General features: G+C 39.8%; 1 protein-coding gene across 7 annotated transcripts in view; it reads right to left on the bottom strand.

Moving 5' to 3' along the window:
• The window catches only part of lztfl1 (leucine zipper transcription factor-like 1), a 133,006-nt gene extending 113,924 nt beyond the window's left edge, over nucleotides 1-19,082 (bottom strand). For 6 of the 7 annotated variants that reach the window (XM_053228110.1, XM_053228108.1, XM_026938243.3 and 3 more), the window contains exons 1-7: nucleotides 18,927-19,082; nucleotides 18,638-18,698; nucleotides 18,066-18,105; nucleotides 16,195-16,318; nucleotides 11,502-11,547; nucleotides 4,991-5,071; nucleotides 4,369-4,468 (exon numbers count right to left, since the gene is read on the bottom strand). In XM_053228110.1, the coding sequence (XP_053084085.1) occupies nucleotides 4,369-4,468; nucleotides 4,991-5,071; nucleotides 11,502-11,547; nucleotides 16,195-16,318; nucleotides 18,066-18,105; nucleotides 18,638-18,698; nucleotides 18,927-19,026 (552 nt within the window). In that variant the 5' untranslated portion in view covers nucleotides 19,027-19,082. The remainder of the gene's footprint in view (nucleotides 1-4,368; nucleotides 4,469-4,990; nucleotides 5,072-11,501; nucleotides 11,548-16,194; nucleotides 16,319-18,065; nucleotides 18,106-18,637; nucleotides 18,699-18,926) is intronic. The other variant, XM_026938242.3, reaches the window with a different exon arrangement.
• Nucleotides 19,083-22,262: the final 3,180 nt, after the last annotated feature.

Here is a 22,262-nt window from a genome sequence, read left to right as displayed (position 1 = left end):
AGGACAATGCAGCAGCAGGCCCCCACACAAAACTGCTTTTACCTGGCAAAAGGCCCATTCGCACAGCTCTGTCCACTAGACCGGATCTGGTGACAAATTGGTGTAACCCAAACGGTGTGGAAAAGGCCATGTTTTCTCCAGATATTAGAGTCAAGGAAATCTGCCAAGACCCCTTGGTTAAGTCCAATGTCAAAAAAAAGCTAGCCACGCCTAACTGATTGAGTAGTTCATCAATGCGTGGCATTGTGTATGTGTCTAAATTTTGACACCGCGTTCACTTTTCTAACGTCAACACAAAAACAGACTGACCTGACAGCCTTGGGCACGAAGACTATAGAAATGCTCCTAACACTGTGGGACTCCTCGATTACTCCCATGTTGAGCACTGCTTTGAGTTCATCCCGCATTTTTTGTGTTCAGGTAACCGGTATGGGCGGCTGTGTACAATCACACTTGGAGGAGTCTTGATGTGGTGTTTTTTGAGGTCCATGCAACCGGGTATAGATGATAACACATCAGAAAGTTCCCCTTGCAACCTGTGCTCTCTGGGACGATGAGTGGTGGTCTCCACAAGAGAACGGGGTGAACTGAGGCACACTTTTTAGACTTACCTCCTGTCCCACAGCCCCATAATGGTCCATGCCAATTCTTTTGAAGGCTACCTTGATTAAGGGAAGAAGGCACAATGGCATTTTTGGAGTGGCCAGCGGATCACAAGCTGACATTTGTGACATGTTGCACACCATCACCGCAAATACCTGGCCAATAGAAACTGGCCATGTAAAGGTTTAGGGTTTTATCCTGCCCCAAATGCTCAGCCATGGGATTATCATGAGCCGCATGGAACAGGAGTTCTCTATGGCTCTTTGGTACCAACACTTGGGTCATCTCTTCCTTGGTTTGAAAGTCCTGTGTCACTCAATATAACCTATCCTTAACTGAAAATTACGAGCAGGATAGCGGAACCTTAGGCTGGATTTATTGACCATCAGTGACTCATTGCACAACTGCTCCAAGGGAAAATCCCTAAGGGGAGTCCCCACAAAGGGTCTAGGGGCGGAGCCCTCCCAGCCTCCATGTCCCCCTGATGTGGAGCTGACTTCGACAGCCCCGCCTCCGCCTCCTCAGCCAACGCTTCGCACAGCTCAATGATCTGTTCCACATTCCGCTTCTCCACCATCAATCTTTGGTGATAGGAGCCCTTCAGCTGCTGCGTGTAGGCAAAGGGGCAGCCGAACCTTGGGGAGCTGTAGACAATGGAAGCGTCGCGGTGCTCCTCTGCTGTCCGGCCGACCTGTTGAAGGACCACCCTTTTGACACTTGGATACTCCAGCTGTGTCGGGGAAGGCAGCTTCTGAGCAGCAAGCTGGACTTCCCCCAATAGCAAGGAGTCGGAGAGCCCATTCCCCTAATTTTAGCAGAGCTCCAGGTTCACGTTTATTTACACTGCACTTTTTAAGTACACTTTCAAAAACTCAACCAAAAGAACAAACCACAGAACAAGGGGCCGTCACTATTTTGCGGCTTTCGCCCCGTTCAAGTTCAAGGTCTGAGGTGTGTGTGTGTGTCTGTCTGTCTGTGTGTGTTGCATGCAGCTAGATCACTCACTCTCTCTCTCTCTGGGTATGGCAGTCACTGAAAGCACAAAGAAACGCACATAAGTAGACTGACGGTAATAAGACACAGGTGACAATCATCACGCGTCACCTGTCGGTTCAACCCGCCTCCCCTCTGTCTGTAGCTGATGCTTGACCACGCTCCCGCTGCCACACAAGGTAAACAACACTTCACCACAGCTACCCAGCATTTTAAACAAGCACCCACATGTTTGCAATGTGATCATCAATGTTGGGTGTAATGATACATGAACAAATGTCGAAACTACTAAAAAGGACTTAAGTCGCCTTCTCATGTTTCTCCAGGACTGTGGTAAACTTGTTTTTAATTCCGGTCCAGTCTCCTCACTGGGGAGAGGTATTGGCCATTTTAGCCGCTTATTAAGTTTACACAGCTAGCTTCAAAATGTATGTACTGCATTTTTTGGAATCGCACATCTTTTTATTTATTTATTATTTTTTTCTTTTTGTTTTTCTAGAAATGATGGTATTCACCCTAGCAGGCTTGATGTACAGGTATTAGCAAACAACATAATCTTTGCTGTTTCTAATATATGCAACTGACAATTAGACAGTTACTCTACTCAGTCTATAGTGATCTAATAGTGGACCATGAGCTTGATTTTATATTTCTCACTGAAACATGGTTAGCTTCAAATGGAACAGCTATCACCGCTGGGGCCTGTACCCCTAAATACTCTGCTATACATACTGGGTCAGGGTAGGAAGGGAGGTGGCATTGCATATGTGTAGCTTTTGTAGTATGCCAAAATACAAATAAGAAAATGGATTCGGCTCCAACTGTTTTTCGTATTTTAAATCCTATATCTAACCCACTATTTTTAATTAAAATTTTAGGAAAATCTGTTTTTATTCAAGCTTAATGATTTCCTTATTTCAAAATCTAAATGATTTCCTTACTGAGACCGCCTTGGTCAGGGTTTTAAATGATCTGCGGCTAAGTGGTAGTTCTGAGATTTCCACTCTTGTTCTTCTTGACCTGAGTGCAGCTTTCAATACTACAGATCATGACCTACTTGCACGCAGACCTGACCATTGGGTATGTCTCTCAGGAGCAGTACTAAGCTGGTTCAGATCATACTTGTGTGGTAGACAGTTTTATGTTAAATTGGGAGGTCACTCATCAAGACAATATGACATTTCATTTGGAGTTCCACAAGGATCCATTTTAGGACCCGTATTTTTCTCTCTCTACATGTTACCTCTTGGTAGACTCATTCGAAAGCATGAACTTGGTTTTCATAGTTATGCAGATGACACACAACTTTACATATCAGTGTCACTGGGTAATCAGGAGCCAATTAATAAATTGATTAAATGCTTGAATGAAATACCTGACTGGATGCCACAGAACTTTTTACAGTTAAACCAGAATAAAAAGAAAGTATTAATTGTAGGAGATAACCAAAAAAGATAATATTTATTGAACAAGCTGAGTTTTATCAGTAAAAACAGAGGTTAGAAATTCGTGTGTAACAGTTGCTTTTGATCTCAGCTTTGCTCCTCACATTAATAATATTTCTGAGGTCGCATTTTATCAATTGAGGAACATTGAAAAGAATTTATCCATTTTTATGTAAAGAAGATGCATTAAAACCCATCCATGGACTTATTACAAGTAGATTACTGTAATTCTCTTTTTTATGGACTTGGACAAAAAAAACTATTTATCCATTACAGTTAGTACAAAGTGCAGCTGCTTGGCTTCTACCACAAAATAAAAAGAGAGACCATATTACTCCTATTCTGAAGGAACTGCACTGGGTAACTGTGACATCCAGAATAGATTTTAGTGCACTTATTAGCTTTTAAAACTCTTAATGGTATTGCACCTGTGTATTTAGCAGAATGCCTGACTGATTACGCCCCAAATCTTTTTTTAAGATCAACCAATGCTGGCTGAAGGTTCCTTTCCTTTTAAGAAGCTTGGTGAAAATGGTTTTAGTGTCCATGCTTCCAGGATGTAGAACTCACTCCTAATGTCTATCATCTGTCAGGCACCTTCACTAAATATACACTCACCATCTACTTTTATAGGAACACTTGTACACCCACCCATTTATTCAGTCTGATATGCTTTTCTGCTCACCACAGTTGTAAAGAATGCTTATATGGGTTACTATAGACTTCCTGTCAGCTCAAACCAGTCTGATCATTCTCCTCTCATCGCTCTCATCAACAAAGAGTTTCAACCGTGCAGACCCCGACCCCTGGATCTGTATGTTTTAATATTTTATTAAAGATATAATAAAATGATAAAATTATTGTTTTATTAGTTTATCATTTTATTATATCTTTTTCCATTGTGAAGCACTTTGAGCTGCATTTTATGTATGAAAGGTGATATATAAGTAAAGCTATTATCATTATTTACTCCTGAGATAAATTTGGAACTATATTACTCTAAAATCTTCGATTGAACCAACAGAAAAAAATGGCACAATGTCTCATCAAAACATTTCCAGGTACATAACTGAACATACCTCCCCGTCAACCAATCAGTGTTCACCAGAAGGCCAGTTGATGCACAGCACCACAGGTACGCATGACAAGCAGTTAGCTTTCAAGAGGCCTCTGCACGCCTCACATACGCATAAGTATATAAACCAGGTGTTACACGTGACTGTGTTTGCGAGTGTGTCTTTGTGCATGTCTCTGTGTGGAAGAAGGTAAGCCTTGAGATTAGCTTGTGTGTGTGGGTGTGTGTGTGTACAGATATTCCAAGGCTTACCTTGAGCAGTGACTCTCCCCCTATGTACACAAATAGTACGTTGTGCCTCTTCAAGACGTGCTCAAACATCTGTCTGCTTGGGAGTGACCGCACAGAAGGCCTTTGTACACAAACAAATAAGATGCTCATTTTTCACATAAGCCCCATAACAGAAAAGTGATCTAGACAAAGAACAGCTGGCTCCAGATGTCTACACACTGTTTCCAGAAAGTGCTAACTTGTGCACACTTTATGACTGTGAATCATTGCAGCCTCTATCTACATAGTTCTACTGACAGCTACTGGACATTAGAGAAAGCTTAGATATAAACCAGAGAGCTGCAGGTCTGGGTTAAATATTAGGGAGGCTGACCTGAATATTTCTCAAGAGCATAAATGAAGTCTGTCCTTGTACAATTGTGGACATTCCTTTTTCCTTTTCCCACATACACTGATGTATTCAAACATGTAAAACACTGGTTCACAGTGTTAGTGGTAATGTCACTACAGCAAAGTCATTGACAAAAATCCCACGGTCCTTCCCTCATTCTAAAGCTAATATATTGCTTGATAGCAAAAAATTAAAGAATAGTAATCATCAGATTATAATGTGAGCCTCTTGATTAAGGAGCAAACATCTCACCCAGCCACTCTGTTAGCAAACTCAATGATGTCATCTTTGGTCCTGGGTCCTTTATAATTATAAGCGAGTTCCCCCTTTAGTCTGAGTGAGTGAATGAGAGAGAGAGAGAGAGAGAGAGAGAGATTTTTACAAAAACTATTTATACTGGATGATGTAACAATACTGACCTCAAAACTGAGAAAAAATAACCAGTAGACACTTGAAATAACTTGAGGCCTATATAGAACCAGTCAGGCCTAGTTAATTTAACACACAGCATTTCATGCAGCAACAATATTCATGCATTTTCTTCTTGCAGTATATATCAGAATAAGGCTTAAGAGTTGTGGGTGCCAAGCACCATGTGCAGATCGCACCTCATGTAGCTATCTCTTGCCAAGTTGCACAGCATACTACAGCAACTATTAATGAACATACTATTCAAGTTTCCTAACAGTAGCTCAATGCTAACACTGTGTATGGGCTGCAAGCTGATTGGAGATTTGTATGAAATTGCACTGTGTGGTGGCGGGGGCATGGTTGAGCACCGGTTTGGAGGGCAGAGTCGCAAGAGTGAGTGGTAACATTGAGGCTGCACCTGTGGGTGAGAGCGGCAGCGAGCAAATAAAGGGGAGAGAAAAGTCATGAGGGACGGAGATGAGACCTTCTGAGCTGTGTGTGTGTGTGTCTGTGTGCGATTTTGGTGAACAAAACTGAAAAGCAAGTTAACGTTCCATTAAAAACCACGCCACGCCTATCTCCATTGTCCTCATTCCCCTGGTAACATAGGGAGTCACACACTGCTTGTGTTTTCACTGCTTTTTAAATTATTTCCCATGTCCTTACAGTCATCGAATTATAATTATTAAATGGAGAGTGAGAAGAAGAGCTTGTGACTTTTAAAAAAAGTTAATAAGCATTTAATTAATTCATCCATACTTGCTAGACATTCAGGCCTAATGATCAATTACATAAAATGCACACATTATCCTAAAACATAGGATATGAACCCTCTATACATGCAGCCCAATAATCTGTTAATAACTCCACTGACCGCTCAATAGGAATAAAAAAAAATTATTTTTACCTCATTGGCTATGCTTACATGCAAAAATTTTCATCAATGCAAATTCAGTGCAGATTCTGAATGAACTGTTTATGTTTTCCTAACTGGACTGTCTTTACAAGATCTGGGTATATCTGTATGTTAGTTCTAATCCAATCCTAAATAATGCACATGCATTGAGCGAGATTTAGTGAGCACTTTACCATAATAACATTTTCGATGCTTAAAAATGATTTCCCATGTCATTACAGTCACCCAAGTGTGACAATTAAACAGAAAGTGAGAAGAAGAGTGAATGCAGAAAAGTTAATTAGTATTTAATTAATTCATTCATTGTTGCTCAACATTCAGGCATAAGGATACTCTGGTTGTTGAAAATCTCATAAAATGCACACATTATCCATCAGGACAATATAGAATATCAACACTCTATGATACTGTGCTGTCTGCAAGCAACATGAACAAATGTGGCAACAAAAACTACAAAAAATTTTCTATGTCCATTGTTAATCAAGAGATGTGGCTCCAATATTAACCAATAGAAATGCAAAAATTGGTCATATGATTCACTGGCCGCCAATTTGATTGCTCTTTCAGTAGGTGCGCACACGTGCACATTAATTTAGTGCCATTTACTGCTCTTACAGAAGTTTCTTTATGCAGAAGACATTTAATTTTATAAATTTTTAAGGCATCTTCCCTTTAGAAAATTGTTTTTAAGTGCCCTAGACTTTTGCACAGTACTGTGCTTGTCTAAGATTAGCTAAGTACAATACATACATTGATACATTTTATTTCACTTTAATAAACTAAAAACATTCTCCATTTACATTTGCAGAACGCGATATGGGAGAAAGGTAGGAAAAAGTTTTTCAGAAGGGGGGTATAAATCACTCCAGCTTCATATGTTGATTGGCTCATCTGCCATTTATTGGGAAGAAAAAGACTGCTCTTGGGCATATTTTTGAGTGATAACTCATATTACTGTTACATTTCCTGATTTTTGCCTCCACACTGATGCTCCTCTGTTCTCTGAGACACACAGGGCCAGAGCACCCTAAACGTTCTGCCACCTTCTGAGGTAATTTACATATTTTCAGTTTTTTCCCTTCACAATGTTCTGTCAGAACAGATTTTTTTTTAAAAAAAAGGGGACACATACACATATACAGTCGGGTCCATAATCAGTGACACAAGTTTTGTAATTTTGCCTCTGTACGCCACCACAGTGGATTTTAAATAAAGCAATCAAGATGTGATTGAGGTGTTCAGCTTTAATTCAAGGGGTTTAACAAAAATACTGCATTAACTGTTTAGGAATTATAGCTTTTTTTTTTTTTTTTTTACATAGTCCCTCCATTTTCGCAGGCTCAAACATAATTGGACAATTGACTGATAAGCACTTTCATGGCCAGCTGTGGCCTGTTTCTTTGTTATTTCATGACAAATTGAGGAGATAAAAGGTCTTGAGTTGATTCCAAGGTTGAATTTGCATGTTTATGGGAACTCTCAATATGCGGTTCAATGAGGTGTCGATGCAAGTGAAGGAGGCTGTCATTAGGCTGAAAAAACAAAACAGACTTATCAGAGAGATAGCAGAAACATTAGGAGTGGCCAAATCAACAGTTTGGTACACTGTTAAAAAGGAAGAATGCACTGGCAAGCTCAGCAACACCAAAAGGCCTGGAAGACCACAGAACTAAAGTGGATGATTGCAGAATTCTTTCCTTGGTGAAGAAAAACCCATTCACAGCATCTAGCCAAGTCAGAATACATATACCAATAAGATGGCAAGATATATAATAATAATAAAAATGATATATAAAATTTACAAATAATAATAATAATAATAATATGAGAGAATATCTAACACTGTACAGTAGACACAATAGGCTTAGAGGAGTAGATATATGTACAGTTATAATACAGCTATGTGCAAGGTGAAGGCAATGGCAAAAGCATTAAGGATAAGTGTACAGGTAGTATAGTAAGGAATGAATTTACATATTGCACAAAAAAATTGTATCCACAGAGAGATAATACACTAAGAAGGACCTAGAAGTAGTTAGCTGCTCATGAGGAAAATGGCTTGTGGGAAAAAGCTGTTCTTGTGCCTGGCTGTTCTAGTGGTCAGTGCTCTGAGGCACCAGCCGGAGGGCAACAGTTCAAAGAGATTGTGGCCTGGGTGAGAGGTGTCTGAAATTATTTTAACTGCCTGTTTCTTCACTCTGGATGAGTATAGTCCTGTAGGGTGGGCAGGGGAGCACCAATAATCCTCTCAGCAGTTTGGACTGTCCGTTGCAGTCTTCTTATATCTGATTTGGTAGCTGAACCAAACCAGACAGTAATTGAGGTGCACAGAACAGACTCGATGACAGCTGAGTAGAACTGGGTCAGCAGCTCCTGTGGCAGGTTGAACTTTCTCAGTTGACAAAGGAAGTACAAACTCTGCTGGGCCTTTTTCAAGATGTAGTCTATGTGGGTCTCCCACTTCAGGTCCTGTGAGATGGTCAAGCGCAGGAAGCTGAAGGACTCCACGATGGCGACAGTGCTGTCCAGGATGGTGAGTGGGGGCAGTGCCGGGGGGTTCCTCCTGAAGTACACCATCATCTCTACTGTTTTGAGTGTGTTCAACTCCAGGTTGTTTTGACTGCACCAGACAGCCAGCTGTTCATCCTCCCTTCTGTATGCCGACTCATCACTGTGCTGGATGAGGTCAGTGACTGTGGTGTCATCTGCAAACTTCAGGAGCTTAACAGAGGTGTCTGAGGAGGTGCAGTCATTTGTGTAGAGGGAGAATTATAGTGGGAAAATGATGGGAAAAGAAGAGTATGGGGAAGGAAAGGAAAGGTTCATGATCCAAAGCATACCACCTCATCTGTCAAACACAGTCGAGGCAGTGTTATGGCATGGGCATGTATGGCTGCCAATGGAACTGGAGTGTTTAGTGGTGATGTGACTGCTGACAGAAGTAGCAGGATGAATTCTGAAGTGTACAGAGCTATACTTACACTGAGATTCACTCAAATGCTGCAAAACTGATGGGACAGCGCTTCACACTACAAATGGTTAAAGACCCAGAGCTTCTTAAGGCCAAGAAATAGAATGTTCTTAAATGGCCAAGTCAAATGGCCTTATATTTATAGATATGTTAGTTTGTCTAATTACTTTTGAGCCTGTGAAAAAGGCGGGCCTACGTAAAAAATGCCTGTAATTTCTAAACGCTTAAGGCAATATTTTTGTTCAACTCCTTGAATTAAAGCTGAAGGTCTACACTTCAATCACATGTTCATTGCTTCATTTCAAATCCATTGCGATGGTGTACAGAAGCAAAATAAAAAAAATTGTGTCACTGTCCAAATACTTATGGACCCAACTGTAGATATGCATATACAGTAATTAGGTCTGTATCACAGTGATGGAAAGAAAAAAAAAAATCCACATTTTCTATACTTACTTTTAAATTTAGAAAAATCTGACTTACATAGAACATCTGCCAATCCTATAATAATAATAATAATAATAATAATCCTGATTCAGTACCTTCCTGCAGTGATAAAAGATGATAAGACAACATATCAATGACTACTGTTGAATAATGAGAACTGCTGCACACAGCAGGATTATTCACTTTTTAAAATGTGCAGTAGTTAAAAAAAGAAGAAGAAGAAAAAGAAGGACAAGAAGAAGAACAAGAAAACTGATAAGGCTGCATGCTACTTCATGTACTATAACAATTTTTTTTATTTGACATAGATATACCAGCAACACAGACTAGCATTTAGTCCTGAAGTACAGCTGAAGGGCAAGAAACTCCCCTCACTCATTCTCTAACACTGCAGTGCAGAAAACAATGCAGTGCTAATGTGACAATTTTTACTCGAGTCTATTTAAAGGCAGTGACCTTATTTAACCTGCATGCTGCTTCCCCATCTGTTGGTGTCTGAAAGGTAAAACACAATTTTTGCACTCATAGACAGTAAAGGCTACTGTTCTGCTTAATGGAATTATTACTTTTGTAGATTTTAAATCATTCTAAAAACAAAGCTAAAATAATCCTTATTCTTACACATCATCCTTATGATAATCAGCTAGTTTATGTTGTTATCTTATTATCAATACAAGTTTTATAAGGTCTAAATTAATGCTTGGAGCAGGTTATGGGCTGTCCATGGTAAATAAAGTTGCTGACAGTATTGTAGCAGCCCTGACTTTCAGGAGTCGTTTTCACTGCAACTGCTAACTTAATAATAATATATAATATCTCATGTATGCACACATCTCACATATGCTGCTTGAAGTTCCAGTAGAACACCTTCCTGTGTCCTGCTTTTCTCTGAAACAAACTAATCATGCAGCTCACGCAATGGAAGCAATAAATTACAAGCCTATTTTCTGTTACTGCTTCAGTGCAATTGCATGCCTTGTGTGACCCATCAAGGACCATTTGCTAAGGTTACAGCAGTACACAAACCTCTCCTCAGGGAGCTTAATGAGTCTGAAGGAATCTCTCAGGGACTCAACTAATAAAATGAGTCCTGTCACTGCCACAATTCACAAAGCAGCAACTACATCACCACCCACCAACTGGAACTGGGAAAGGTGACCAGTATGACATTGATTAGGAAATATGAAACAGTCATACATAGATAGGTGCACATACTGCGTAATGCTATACAGCCATAATCAGCACACATCACAAAAAATGCATGTTTTGTTAGACTGACTCTTTTTGCAAGCTCTAATTATCTTAGTGTACTACTGTATGCAAAACAAAATTTAAATTTAGTTTCATTAACACCACATTTACAAAAAAAAAATCACACACTTATCCTAGGGAAGGTAACAGAGAGAAGGCAACCACAGCCACTAGAGATCAATCAGATGGCACATAAGAGATTATCTGCCACAAATTAGCAGAGTACTTTGGACAGGAAAAAGAAGTCACCCTTTGGGGATCTGAGAACAGCTTTTACACATAGGACAGAATGAGCCTACTTTCGCAAGAAATTTTCAGCATCCTTCAAAAAAATGCACTGACATCAGTTTCTGGTTTGTTGTAAGTGTGTTTGTGGGCAGATAATTGTATGTATTTTGTGTTATAATCCACTAGAGCTGTAAACACTCCGACAGGGTACCAATATAAGACTCGCTGAGAGCTGCACTTATAAATGTTTAGCATTGGAATGTGAGCAGTCCACCAATGCATCATTCTTATTAGGAGGAATGGCAGTGAATACCAAAAAGTCCTTGTGAATGCAGCCTGATAGGGTACTTCCATTTACTCATAAAATACAATCAACAAACTATAGCAGATTTAAACTAAAGCGAGTCTTGTTTTCTTTACATAAAAACATCAATGCCACAGATATATTCAATGATATAATCAGTGTACCTGATCAGACCTACTGCTACTGAAATGTCATACCATGTAGCCACATTTAAAACCATACTATGAATACTCACAGTTTTATTGTTGGATATCCTCGTACTCCAAACTCAGAAGCCATGCCTGTAATATAACAAATGCAATAATAATTACACACAGCCCCAGATTCCATCACTTAAGCATACATACAGTATGTGCAACAGGTAGTTTTAGCAAGTAGTTTACAACTTAGTTTCATTTAAATCTGTCTTAGCCCTCATGATCCTCATACCATGTACCATATATTACTGTAATATGACTTGTTCTAAATCAGTTGATAGAGACTGACAGCTGACAGTTGGTCCAGATCTAAAGTCCAGATTTCAACCCCTTTGAGATATTATGGCAGGATCTTAAGAGAGCTGTGCATAAATGAATCCCTTCAAACATCAATGAACTGAAGCAATGTTGTAAAGAAGAGTGGGCCAAAATTTCTGCAAAACAGTGTGAGAGACTGATAAACTCCTACAGATTCCACAATTGTTATTTAGGCCCCAATAAATAGAAAAAGTAGAATCAAAGGAGAGTGTACTTTCTTTTTCCCATGACTGTATAATTGGTTGAAAAAGGGGCATTACTTGCAGGAATTTCATGAATCCTGTCTGTTCCAAGCAAAATAAAAATTACACATGCAGGCATGCACACGCGCACAGGACAGAAAAGATCTACACACCTTATCAGAAGAATCAGAATCAGAATGAGCTTTTATTGCCAAGTGTGCCCACACACACAAGGAATTTGACTTGGTATGAAGTTTCCACAACACATATACCAATAAGATGGCAAGATATATAATAATAAAATTTACAAATAATAATAATAATAATAGAATAGAGAATATCTAACACTGTACAGTAGACACAATAGGCTTAAATGGAATAGATATATGTAGATATAATACAGCTATGTGCAAGGTGAAGGCAATGGCAGAGCATTAAGGATATGTGTACAGATAGTATAGCAAAGAATGAATTTACATATTGCACAAAAAATTGTATCTACAGAGAGATAATACACTAATAAGGACCTAGAAGTAGTTAACTGCTCATGAGGAAAATGGCTTGTGGGAAAAAGCTGTTCTTGTGCCTGGCTGTTCTAGTGGTCAGTGCTAGTGGTGATGAAGGGGAGGAGGTCTTGAGAGATGGTCTGGAGCATTATTGGATCCAATATCCAAGGTTTTGACTGCACCAGACAGCCAGCTGCTCAACCTCCCTTCTGTATGCAGACTCATCGCCATCCTGGATGAGGCCAATGACTGTGGTGTCATCTGCAAACTTCAGGAGCTTAACAGAGGTGTCTGAGGAGGTGCAGTCATTTGTGTAGAGAATAGTAGTGGGGATAGCACACATCAGGAGGTGTTACAGGAGGTGTCAATGTTTGTGTGAAGACATGTTGGTCAGAGTGGGTGTGGGGTGTGAGATTGCCTCTTTCAAATCTGCAGTAGAAATGTTTCAGATCGTCATTCAGTTGTTGATTCCCAACAGATTGAGGGGATAATGTCTGGTAGTTGGTGATGGCTTTCAGGTCGTTCCACACTGATGCAGGGTCGTTGGCTGAAAACAGTTTTTTCAGCTTTTCAGAGTAGCTTCTTTTAGCTACCGTTATCTCCTTTGTCAGTCTTTTTTGCGCGATTGTACAGCACTTTGTCCCCACTTCTGTAAGCATCTTCTTTGGCTTGACAAAGCTGTCTGAGTTTCATAGTAAACCATGGTTTGTTGTTGTTATATGTTAAATAAGTCCTGGTGGAACAGGTGGGTACAAACATGTCCTCACAGAAACTGATATAGGATGTCACAGTATCAGTCAGCTCATCCAAATCAGTGGCTGCAGCTTCAAAAACACTCCAATCAGTACAGTCGAAACAGGCTTGTAGATCCCGCTCTGCTTCAATAGTCCATCTTTTCACAGTCCTTACTACAGGCTTGGAAGATTTTAGTTTTTGGCTGTATGCTGGGACAAGATGAATTTGGCAGAGATCAGACAGTCCCAAAGCTGCTCAGTGAACAGAATGATATGCATCCTTTATTGTGGTGTAACAATGTGTGTTCTTGTCAATTCAAGTGTGTTATTGTCTCTGGTGGGACACCTAATGTGCTATCTGTATTTTGGCAGTTCCCGGGTGAGGTTTGCTCTATTAAAATCACTAAGAATAATAATAAGTGAGTAGGGGTGATGTCGCTCCGTGTCTCTAATCTGATCAGCCAGCTTTTGCAGTGCCGTGTTCATGCAGGCTTGAGGAGGGATGTATACATCCACCAGAATGAACGAGGAAAACTGTCGCGGCGAATAAAAAGGCTTGTGGTTGATGAAGAGCACTTCTAAGTTAAGACAGCATATCTTCTTCAACGTTGTTATATCAGTGCACCAACCTTTGTTTATGTAAAAACATAGTCCACCACCCCCTCGTTTTCCCCAATGACTTGGCGATGCGATCCAGTCTGACCAGCTGGAAGCCTGCCAGATGTAATGCGCTGTCCGGAATAGATTCATTCAGCCAGGGTTTCTGTGAAGCACAGAGCTGCAGAGCTGGAAAAGTCCTTGTTTGTCCAGGTGAGGAGAAGTATTTCGTTAGTTTTGTTGGCAAGGGAGTGGAGATTCATCAGATGAATACTCAGCAGCGGGGTTCTAAAGCTGCGATGTCGGAGCTTTACGAGCGCTCCTGCCCGTTTCCCTCGCTTGCATTTGCGCCTGTATAGAACTACCGCTCCTCCGACTAAAATGTCCAGTAAAACGTCAGAATGTTCAAAAGTCGGTAAAAGATTGATGGGAGTGCATTGCCTGATGTTCAGCAATTCGTCCCTGGTAAAAGTTATCCTTGAAAGGTGACAAAGGACAGGACAAACAAACAACAAACACAAAAACGCTAGGGAACTCCAGACCTAGGCGCCATCCTAACACACAACAAAATTCCTGCCAGATTCCCAAAAATTTCACTGTTTTTCTTCTCTCACGCATGTGCTTATTGGAACTGCTTGTTTTTATGACATAAAGCCAGAACATAAATCATGTCAGACATTTTTCCATCTTTAATGTGACATCAAAAGCAACAAAAATTGAAGACAAAAACAAATACGTGATTACTAGGAAAAATAAGTGAAATTAAACATATAACACCCTGGTATGCACAGCTCTCCCAGCCTACTTTGTGGAAAATCATTTGTTATCATTTATTACAGCAGTAAGTCTTTCTAAGTCTGAATAAGTCTCTATCAGCTTTGCACACATGCCCTTGGAATCTCCTGTCCACGGCCCTCGTTAGGTCATTCCATAAGTTTTCTATGGTACTGCAGCCTGGGTTTTGATCTTCCTTTTCTGAAGCCATTCTTCGCTTGACTTGGATTCGTGCTTTTGGTGATTATCATGTTTGAAGGTGAAATTCCTTTTCATCTTCAGCTTTCTGACATTAGCCAGGCGGTTTTGTGCCAAAACAGTTTGATATTTGGAACTAGACCTTTCCTCTTCTATTCTGACTAGACATCCAGCCAAAGAGAAGCAACCCCAACACATGATGCTGTCACCAACATCCTTCACAGTAGGTATGTTGTTCTTTGGATAAGCTGTATCCTTTTTGTGCCAGACATATCTTTTAGAACTAAGGCTAAATAAGTGTCTTATTACATCACAAAACACTTTCCCCACATGGTTTGGGATGAATGTATCTTGGATGCTCTTTTTGTGAGAAATGACTTCTGTCTTTCCACCCTACCCCATAGCCCAGACATGTGCAGAATACAAGAGATGGTTGTCACATGCAAGGAGTGACTACTACCTGCAAGAAATTCTTACAGCTTCTTTAATGTTGCTGTAGGCCTCTTAGTAACCTCATGGTTAAGCTTTCCCCTTGTCTTGCCATCAACTTTGGAGGGCAGTCCACCACATGTCCCTGTGGTGCCCTATTTTCTCCACTTATTGATGATAGTTTTCACCGTGTTCCATGATACATCCAATGCCTCCGACATTCTTCTACACCCTTCTCCTGACCAGAATCTTTCAACAATATGATCCTGTAGATGATTTGTCAGGTCCTTCTGGACCAAGGCTATCCAATGTGGATGCAACCCAGAACATTTCAAGAAAATCCAGGAATGGCTGATTTGTATTTGGGGTTTAACAGAATCACTTTCCTTGATGACAGCTTTATACTACTCACCTTTGGACATGATTCTGAATGTAACTGGTTAACTACAGCCCTTATTATAAAAGGGTGTGCACAGCTTTGCAACCAGGATGTTGTAGTTTTTTTTTTTAATTTGAAAAATGAAAAATGTCTGGTATGACTTATCTTCATTTTAGGCTTTTCAATCCAAAAACCTGCAATTTCAATAGAGGTGTATAGATTTTTATATCCATTGTAAGTAAGTAAGCAAAAAAGCAAATTAGTTAATTAATTTTTTAACACCTAGTAGCAGGGGCCTATGTTTTTGGCTGTTTGTCAGAGATTCTTGTTAGCACGATATCTCAAGAAAGAGTGATTGAATGTTTGTAGGATTTATATGGAATTATCATTGTAACAGTGGATGAACTAATTCGGTTCTGGAATTGATCCAAACAGGGTCAGGCTCACAGCCATGTTAAATGTCTGAAAAGACTAAACTTTGGCAGCAGAGGTATCTTCGTCTACACCATTAGCATCGAGTTTTACTTGTTTATAAAGGATCTGACAGAAACAGAATAGTGAATTTCAATAAAAATTTACAAAATAAAGAGAACAAAATTATATCCAAAATGTACCAGAGTATGCAGTGGCATCCATCTTTCCCACTCGGACGGGTGATCCAGAGTTCTTTAGCTCAGCTCCTACCTCATACCAGATCGGTTCCAGCTTCTTACAGTATCCACACCAGGGAGCATAAAACTGTAACACAACATGCAGAACTGATTCTCACAACTAAAAGTGCTGAACACAAAATGGAAGACGTACAGAACACTGGTTAGATTTGAAATACTTTTCATTCATATAACATCAACATAACAGTTAGGTACCAGATGTAGGAACATTGCCAGCAATATATCCCCTATAGTTTGACATTTCCTATCCTGCAGGGGGGTTGATGGTGGGGAGAATTCCACCCCAGATCTTCCTTTTTAACACCAACCCATCGGCAGAGCTGAATGACGAGCAACAGTTCCACTGACCCACTTCATCACACCTCAGTGTAAAACTCAGAAACTTACAAACATCTGAGTTGAGCATTAAATTCCAACTCTTCAAATCAAAATCTGGCTGATCCCACATCAACCTTAGCCAAATCTACACCATTAGAAGTCAAAGACGCATGAAAATTTTGGACCTTCAGTGGGAATTGTGCAAAGAGTTATATGGCATTGTTTACAATCCCTGGATAATCTGACTCAACTGAGGCTACAGATGGACCTTCGGCGCAATTCCCACTGACAAGACATGTGCAAAAATTGTGATGCCACAATCACAGCTGAACAGTCAAAAGAGACTCTCCCTAAGATCTTCCACTGATGTATGGTTGACTAGACTGAAGTCTCTTCAAGGATCAAACAAGGAGACACTAAACATAAATATAAAGCCGCTCTATGCACCTTCTTCAATGTTGCCATGATAGTTCAGCTACAATAAATATATTAATTAGATCTATTATTTTGCCCACTTAACATAATAAGATCCAACAGCTGCCTACAGTCACTGTGTTCATCTGCCATTAAGCTTCATTCCACTCTCCATTATCTAATAAACCTTGTATGTTTTACATGTTTGTTTCTCCTTTTCACAAAAGTAGGTAGATTTGTAATGGTAATAATCTTGATTAAAACAGAAAGACCCATTAATTCAGTTAGTGTTTTATTCTCATTTAGTCAGCTCTATTTAATTATTCTTAAGCTAACCTGAGTGAATATTCTGGTAAATGGCTTCAAACTGTGATGAACAACAACAACAAAATGTGAACTTGTCCTTATTGCAATCATTGAGGCCAGCCATGACAGAGAGATGAATTACAATTATAAAACACAATACAAAAGAGAGAGCTGTCCCTGTAGGGTGAAGACAAGAAGATGAGTCAGATTCACTTTTCCATATCAGGAAAAAATAACACAAAATTTACATTTTCCTGAGGGGAGAACTCACCAATTTTATCAGAATGACTGACAATGTATAGTGACTTTACAAAGTATATGCTATTGTAATTATCAATATGTTAATATTGTTGATGTGTTATATTTGTTGCACATGTTATTGTGTATTACATGTATTGTGTTGTATTGTGGTTGCAGTTTACCAATAAATCAAACTTTAAATAAAAGTAAACCTGACATGTTAATGGATTTTCCCTGGTATTTTAAAGAAGCAATCCAGATTTGAACAGGGGACCATATCTGGTAACCATTACTGGTCTTCATTTACTGTTATTTTCTGCTAGGAACAGACTGAAAAAGCACAGGAAGTGACTGGATGTGTCCAGGGTTTGAACCTCACACATCCATCACACCCCTTTCACTTAACACCAACAAGCCTACACACGTGACTTATCTTTCATCCAAATCCCCAGAGTACGCTCATTCTACAAAACAGCACCTCCACCTCTGGTTTGAAGCACAATGTGTAACAGTGTACGTGTAAAAGAAACACTCACATCCACCAGCCAGACATCATCCATTCTGTTGTCTTTGAATCTACGGAAGTGATATAAATGTAAGCACTGTGCACACATTCACAATAAAAGAATATGAATTAAGACACTTTATATACAGAAACTGTGCACATAGGAATGGGTTTTAACCTCTCATCTTAACTTGATCAGCATGGTTAGATATCTTAACAGCAAATAAGCATGGGGCCAAATACAAAGCTGGGCAAAAAATCAGTACTGAAAACATAATTTGGATATGACTGTCCTGTAGTTTAGATGGAAGGAAACAGAAACATCACAGCTAAAAGTGAAGATGGTTTGCTCAATGATGGAAATGTATTGTATTACAACAAATTATTACCCTGCTGAAAAAAAAGTGTTGGTAGAAAGGAAACAGTTCCTGAATTAATTCTCCTAATGCATACACAGTATTTGCTGCCTGGAAAAGCAGACCTTCGGTGATCAGTAAAACAGAATGTACTTTTAAAACAATCAGCTTTAGTAAGCATTTTAATCCAGGAGTTAGCCTGACTAAAGCATCTTTAGCATCAGAAGTGAAACAAATGCTCACTTACGTGTCATCGAGGTCCTCCACCAATGCGAAAACAGCGGAACTTAAAAGAATCGTCGTGATCACTGGAGGAAAAGATATACGGTTAAAATCAATCAACCAAAGCAATGCATCCACAGCCGACCTGCCCTACAGCCTCGAATGCATCAGGGTGTTAGCAAAGCCAGCTCACTACACAACACAGAACATGGATACAAGCTAAAATACTAATGCACTTAAAGATGCTTACAAACAAGCCCATATTTGTACATTAACAAATAACACCCTGACCAGCTATTACAGTGTTTATGTACCTCCATAAGTCAAAGCCTTCATTTCTTTCATTTCTGCCATCTTTGCCAATGAACAGCGTAAAACAGGAAACGCTAGAAGTAACAGTATACTTCTGAGCATGCGCGGAAACGCACTGTAGGTTAGATCGTAAAGAGCGGGAGTGCACAGCAATGGAGTAGGGGAGGGGGCACGCAAAGCATGCACAAAACAACAACAACAACAACAAAAAAAACCTGAAATTTAATCATACAGCTGAATCGCGAACATTAATGAAAAATAAAAATGTACTAAAAACCGCAGACACCATGCGCATTATTTTTAGGCGATATAGTTCCGCCGCGTTAGCCCGTCCCACCCCATAGGGTTGTATCAGAAAGTTTCAAATGTCTGAAACAGTTGGAAAGTTGCCAGGAAATGGACCCATGGACACTGTCAATATAATAGTGGGGACACAAAAGGGGGGTGCTGGGTGATGGAAGAGGGAAAAGATTTTACAATATACTTTATTCTTACTGTTGTCAAGTTAAAATCAACTGTTACACTGTTTTATGGGTTGTGGTTCAGGGGCTCCTGTGAAGACTGGTGGCATCATGGATTCTGCTAAGTACCAGGATATTTCAGCCAAAAAAGTGGTTGCCTCTGCCAGGAGGTTAAAACTTGGTCAGAGTTAGTGCTTTCAAAATCAATGTTTTGCAATGACAATCATTGCAATGACAATCATTGAATCATTGACAAGAGGAACATTCAAGAACCTCAGAATATAAAGGAGCTTAAAATGTTCTCTATGGTGGAGTGAACCAACATCACTACACAAATGTCTCCAACCTTATTAGACGTTAGAGGAAAAGACTTCTCTCATGGGAAGGTGTTACAAATTTTCAACTGTAAGGCTTTTGTAGAAAACTGTGCACTACATAAAAAACTTTGTTTAAATAAAATTGTACAATGTCCCTCTATGTTTGTGCTCAAAATATCACTAGTATGTGTTATTTTAATATATCAGTTGGGAGGTATGGTGGCATAGTGGGTAGCATTGCAGCCTCACAGCTCCAATTCAATTCTGAGTTTTGGTTACTGTCCTCCCTGTTGGATTGAAGTGCCACCTGGAGAGAATTCTTCTGCCTTGTGTCCAGTACTACCCAAGGATAGGCTCCAGATCTACCGTGATCCTAACCAGGATAACTAATTTCACTAATTTCCTCATCAAAATCATCAACTTGTATATTAGATCCCTTACCTACATGTTTCTTCAAACAGATAATTCTAGAAGCAATCGAACCTCTTCTAAAAATAATCAATTCTTCCCTTAGCACTGGCTATGTACCTAAATCTTTTAAACTAGCAGTTATCAAACACCTGATTAAAAAACCTGACCTCAGCCCATCAATTGTCCAACTATAAGCCAATATCAAACCTCCCCTTTATCTCCAAGATCCTAGAAAAGGTTGTAGCACAGCAGTTATGCTCATACCTACATAGGGATAACATTCATGAAAAGTATCAGTCAGGATTTAGGCCTCATCATAGCACAGAGACAGCGCTAGTTAAAGTGATAAATGACTCACTATTGGCCTCTGATCAGGGTTGTGTCTCCTTGCTCGTGTTGCTTGACCTTAGTGCAGCTTTTTATACCACTGATCATGCTATTCTCCTCGATGGACTAGAAAATGTTGTTGGCGTTAAGGGAACGGCCCTCTCCTGGGTCAGGTCTTATTTGACTGATCATTATCAGTTTGTAAATGTAAATGGTGACTTCTCTATGGATACCAACCTAAAGTTTGGTGTCCCACAAGGCTCTGTTTTAGGCCCACTGCTCTTTTCTTTATATATGCTACCTCTGGGCAAAATTATTTGTAAACATGGTATTGGCTTCCACTGTTATGCTGATGACACACAGTTGTATGTTTCAGCAAAGTCAGATAACAGACACCAGCTCAATAAAGTTGAGGAATGTGTAAAGGACATTAGACACTGGATGCTTATTAACTTCCTTTTACTTAATTCTGACAAGAGAGGAAGTACTTGTACTAGGAACACATGCAGCTAGAAGTAAGCTTTCTGGTTACATAGTAACTCTGATAACTCTGGATGGCCTTTGTGTTTCATCAAGTTCAGCAGTAAAAGACCTTGGCGTGATTATTGACTCCAGTCTTTCATTTGACGCTCATGTAGATAATATTACTAGAATAGCCTTATTTCATCTCAGAAATATTGCTAAGATAAGAAATATAATGTCACTACACAATGCAGAAAAATTAGTTCATGCATTTGTTACCACTAGGTTGGATTATTGTAATGCCTCACTGCCTGGATGTTCCAGTAGGTACATGAACATGATGTTTGGATACTGTCACCCCCCCAACTCTCACATTTTCACTCAGGATTGTTGATGGTGGAGTGGCTGGCCGCTTTATGTCCCAGGGCGCTCTAATGTCTGTGTTACCTTCTGGCTCTCCCTTTTAGTATGCTGTCATGGCTTACCAGAGTCCCTGCTTGCACTCTGCATACAGAGTATATTGTCCTTAACCATTACAGGAAAAAAGCATACCTAACAATCTCTCCTTCTCTCTCCGTTAAGCTACACATGCTACTCTTGAGATACCAGTGATCCTGACCCCTTCTGCTCTCTGGACCAGCATGATCCATCCTGACGCCCTACTTCTGGTCAGATTTATCACTGAGGATGGGTTTCCTTTTGAGTGTGGTTTCTCTCAAAGTTTGTTCCTCATATCTTCTCGGGGAGTTTTTCCTTGCCAACGTCGCCTCTGGCTTGCTCATTAGGGATAAATTCATACATTTACAGTTTATATCTTGAATGTATTTATTTCTGTAAAGCTGCTTTGTGACAATGTCAAATGTTAATTGTTACTGAATTGTTACTGAAGATAAATGAATAAAATAAATACATTCTTTGAGCTCCCCCCATAGTGACTCACTGATTGTGGAAGCGGGGGCATGCTCGGGTGCTGGTTTGTGAATTCAAGCCGGAGCTGGGGAAGGTGAGTGGCGAGGAATGCACACCTGTGGGGAATTCGATTAATGAATGTTTTGTGTTGCAGTGAGCAGAGGCGAGGATTAAAAGGAGAGAGAAGAGCACCTTGAGAGAGAGCAACCAGCACAGAGCCATGTGTGCATGCGTTCATATGTGTGATTAAAAAAGCTGAAAAGCTAAAGTAAAATAAAGCGCCTTTTGAGTTGTTCCAAGCCCGATTTTTTTCCTGACTTACTGTGATTTTGACAGAATTAAGCCTTACTGAATTTACTTATTCATCTGAACGACTTGCTGTTAGTAAAATCCTGAAGTGGTTATATATTTATTCAAACTAAAGGGAAGGATAAATACAATCCATACATTC

This window comes from Pangasianodon hypophthalmus, chromosome 22 (genome assembly GCF_027358585.1).
Source record: "Pangasianodon hypophthalmus isolate fPanHyp1 chromosome 22, fPanHyp1.pri, whole genome shotgun sequence".
NCBI classification, from domain to species: domain Eukaryota; kingdom Metazoa; phylum Chordata; class Actinopteri; order Siluriformes; family Pangasiidae; genus Pangasianodon; species Pangasianodon hypophthalmus.
Note: the sequence above shows the minus strand (reverse complement) of the source record. Positions and strands in the feature narration are given on the sequence as shown.